The 2,788-nt window shown below is 33.9% G+C and overlaps 1 protein-coding gene across 1 annotated transcript; it reads left to right on the top strand.

Annotated features, from left to right (window-relative positions):
* Positions 1 to 323: 323 nt before the first annotated feature.
* LOC111793749 (uncharacterized) lies at positions 324 to 2,123 on the top strand. Its single transcript, XM_023675778.2, has 7 exons — positions 324 to 827; positions 905 to 1,042; positions 1,117 to 1,185; positions 1,259 to 1,330; positions 1,401 to 1,477; positions 1,581 to 1,797; positions 1,908 to 2,123. The coding sequence occupies exons 1-7, from the start codon at positions 444 to 446 to the stop codon at positions 1,947 to 1,949; spliced, it is 999 nt and encodes a 332-aa protein (XP_023531546.1). The 5' UTR covers positions 324 to 443; the 3' UTR covers positions 1,950 to 2,123.
* The last annotated feature ends 665 nt before the right edge of the window (positions 2,124 to 2,788 follow it).

The raw sequence follows: 2,788 nt of genomic DNA, 5'->3' as shown, positions 1-2,788 counted from the left end.
CTTTGATGGTCGTTCTCTTCAAGCTTTCAATTTTATTTTTCATTTTAATCGGAGAGATTGTTATTGCAATGTGAAAGTAAAGAAATAGTTGTAAATTTAGTATTTTAGAGAGTTGTGGTATGTTATTTACAAAATTTGAATGCTTGTAACAGTTTGATCCTGAGCTACCTAAATGATTGAATTTGTTCGGGAGACTCTTATCCAAAAGAAGAAATTTTTTATTTATTCAAATTTTTAAATAGAGTAGATCCAACTTGACATAAAGAAGGGTGTTATCCTTTCTAAATTTTTTCTATTTAATTTGAAAATTATTGTGGTAATTTATTGTATGTTATAAATTTGTATATCATTTTCTATCCTTCTCCCAGTATTTAAAAAAATATAGAAGTTGACAATGGCAGGCATTTCCCTCAAATTCTGAGAAGTTAAAGCTTCGGTTGCCAATGGCGACAGCCCAAGTTTCCTTCCAAAACTTCCTCTCAATCCCAACCGTTGATTTTGGTGTCCGGCCGAGGAAATCCTACGGACCGACCAGGGCCGCACAAAGCAGAACCGGAAGCCCAAATTGGAAGTCGTCTATTCGATCAACCTTGGCAGATCAAAGCCGTCAGAAACCAACGGTGGACGTGGACCGACTGGTGGATTTCATGTACGACGATCTCCGGCATGTATTCGATGAGCAGGGGATTGATCGGACGGCGTACGACGAAGAAGTGAGATTTCGAGACCCAATTACAAAGTATGACGGAATTAGTGGGTATATGCTGAATATTGCCCTGTTGCGAGAATTCTTCAGGCCGGAGATCATCTTCCACTGGGTCAAAAAGGTTGGTCCGATCACTTCTCCGACGAGCTATCAATATTATATTAATTATATTCATAGTCAACCAAATCTTATTTTTAGACTGGACCATATGAGATAACTACAAGATGGACTGCGGTAATGAAGTTTATCCTTCTGCCATGGAAGCCAGAGTTAGTGTTGACGGGAACTTCCATCATGGGTATCAATCCACAAACCGGCAAGTTCTGTAGCCATGTGGTAATTAAAATTTACCATCCATCTCCTTCCTTATTTTTCACCCAATTTCCTACTTCATCTGGTTAATTTTGAAGGATGTTTGGGATTCACTGCAAAATAATGACTACTTTTCTCTAGAAGCCTTGTGGGATGTGTTTAAACAGGTATACATAGCTAAAACTGAAAAATCATCCAAAATTGAAGACTTTTTGTTATAATTTCTTTCCCTCTTTCCAGTTTCGGTTTTATGAGACTCCAGAATTGGAATCGCCCAAATATCAAATACTGAAAAGGACTGCAAATTATGAGGTTTGTTGACCATAATTTATGTTTGTAGCAGCTTTAATTTGTAGCATTAATGTGTTGTGTTATGTATCAGGTGAGAAAATATGCGCCATTTGTTGTGGTTGAAAGAAATGGACACCAGATTTCTGCCGGATTCAATAGGGTTGGTAGGTGAGTCCCCTGTTAGCGACCACTGCCCTGTTCTTCACTTATGAATGGAGGATCTTTCTCTTAATTATGCCACCTCTTAAATGACCATTACATTACTGTTCAGTTTCTCAGATGCTAAACAGGAGGACACAATGAGCATAAGAGAGATGGAAGGAGGTATTGGTGCAGTGTTGAAATTCAGTGGAGATCCCACAGAAGATATGGCTCAGCAAAAGGCAAAAGAATTACGATGTAGTCTAAAAAAGGATGGCCTTAAACCCATTAATGGCTGTTTGCTTGCTCGCTACAACAACTCTGCCCGAACGTGGAGCTTTGTAATGGTAACTTTACGTCCCTTTTGTCTCATCTTATGTATATCGCATTGTTCGTTGCTAAATTGGGTGTTTGATTTTAACTGGTAATTTTGCATGGTTTTGGGTTTGATTCGCAGAGAAATGAGGTGCTAATATGGCTCGAAGAATTCTCCATTTAGTCCAACAAATCCAACTTCACTTTGTCACAATTCTCAAGTAAGAGAAGGCGATAAATAGTTTTACAAATTTTTAAATCTATATTTAATTATTAATAAGAGACAGTGACACTGCAACATTGTAACATTGTAACATTGTAACACTGTAACAGTCTTATCTAATAATTTTGATCTCTAGCTTAACCTTTTGTATCTAATAGTTGTTTAGTTTTTCTTACCTCAAATTAAATGTCCTTTTTTAAGTTTAAAATTCATTTAAACAATGAATTAGAGAGCGAGAAATTTGATTGGTTGGGTTTAGGGTTGGGGAGAATGAGACAAACAAAGATCGAACGGCCCATGTGCCGCTTAACTATTGTCAACTGCCAACCGTCGACCTCATCCATTTTCTGCTAATTTACTTTTTTATATATATATATATATTTTTAAAAAAATTATACTTTCAAGCTCAAAAAAAAAAATCAATAATACCTTCAAAAGTATATTATTACTATTATGTTTTTTAAAAAATACTTAGCTACTATATTTAAAAAATACTCATAAAATTTTAACAGTTACATTGACACGTTATCCTTATGAAAAAGTTCAATTTTTTTTTTATCATTAATAATCTATCGACACTTCATATATTATTTACAAACATTTTAATATTATTTTGGATAGTTTATAAATATTTTTTAAACGTGATACTAACTGTAAAAATATTTTAAAATTTTCTTAAAAATAGTTTAAAGGTGTTTTTGAAGATGTTAAAAAAAAGTTATAATAACTTAAAAAAGTATTTATTAATATTTTAAAATTTTGAGAGTTCGAGATCTTTTGGTTAAAAAAAAAATATATAT

This window comes from Cucurbita pepo, chromosome 4 (genome assembly GCF_057944985.1).
Source record: "Cucurbita pepo subsp. pepo isolate OVF chromosome 4, ASM5794498v1, whole genome shotgun sequence".
In the NCBI taxonomy this organism is placed as follows: domain Eukaryota; kingdom Viridiplantae; phylum Streptophyta; class Magnoliopsida; order Cucurbitales; family Cucurbitaceae; genus Cucurbita; species Cucurbita pepo.
The sequence above is the reverse complement of the archived record's forward strand: the minus strand, read 5'-3'. Positions and strand labels throughout refer to the sequence as shown.

Bases quoted from the DNA above. Each gene is read 5' to 3' on its own strand.
- LOC111793749 (XM_023675778.2), top strand. From the start codon at position 444: ATGGCGACAGCCCAAGTTTCCTTCCAAAACTTCCTCTCAATCCCAACC. The intron at 1,331-1,400 runs GTTTGTTGACCA...GTTATGTATCAG, and splicing joins AAAGGACTGCAAATTATGAG to GTGAGAAAATATGCGCCATT. The intron at 1,798-1,907 runs GTAACTTTACGT...TTTGATTCGCAG, and splicing joins GAACGTGGAGCTTTGTAATG to AGAAATGAGGTGCTAATATG.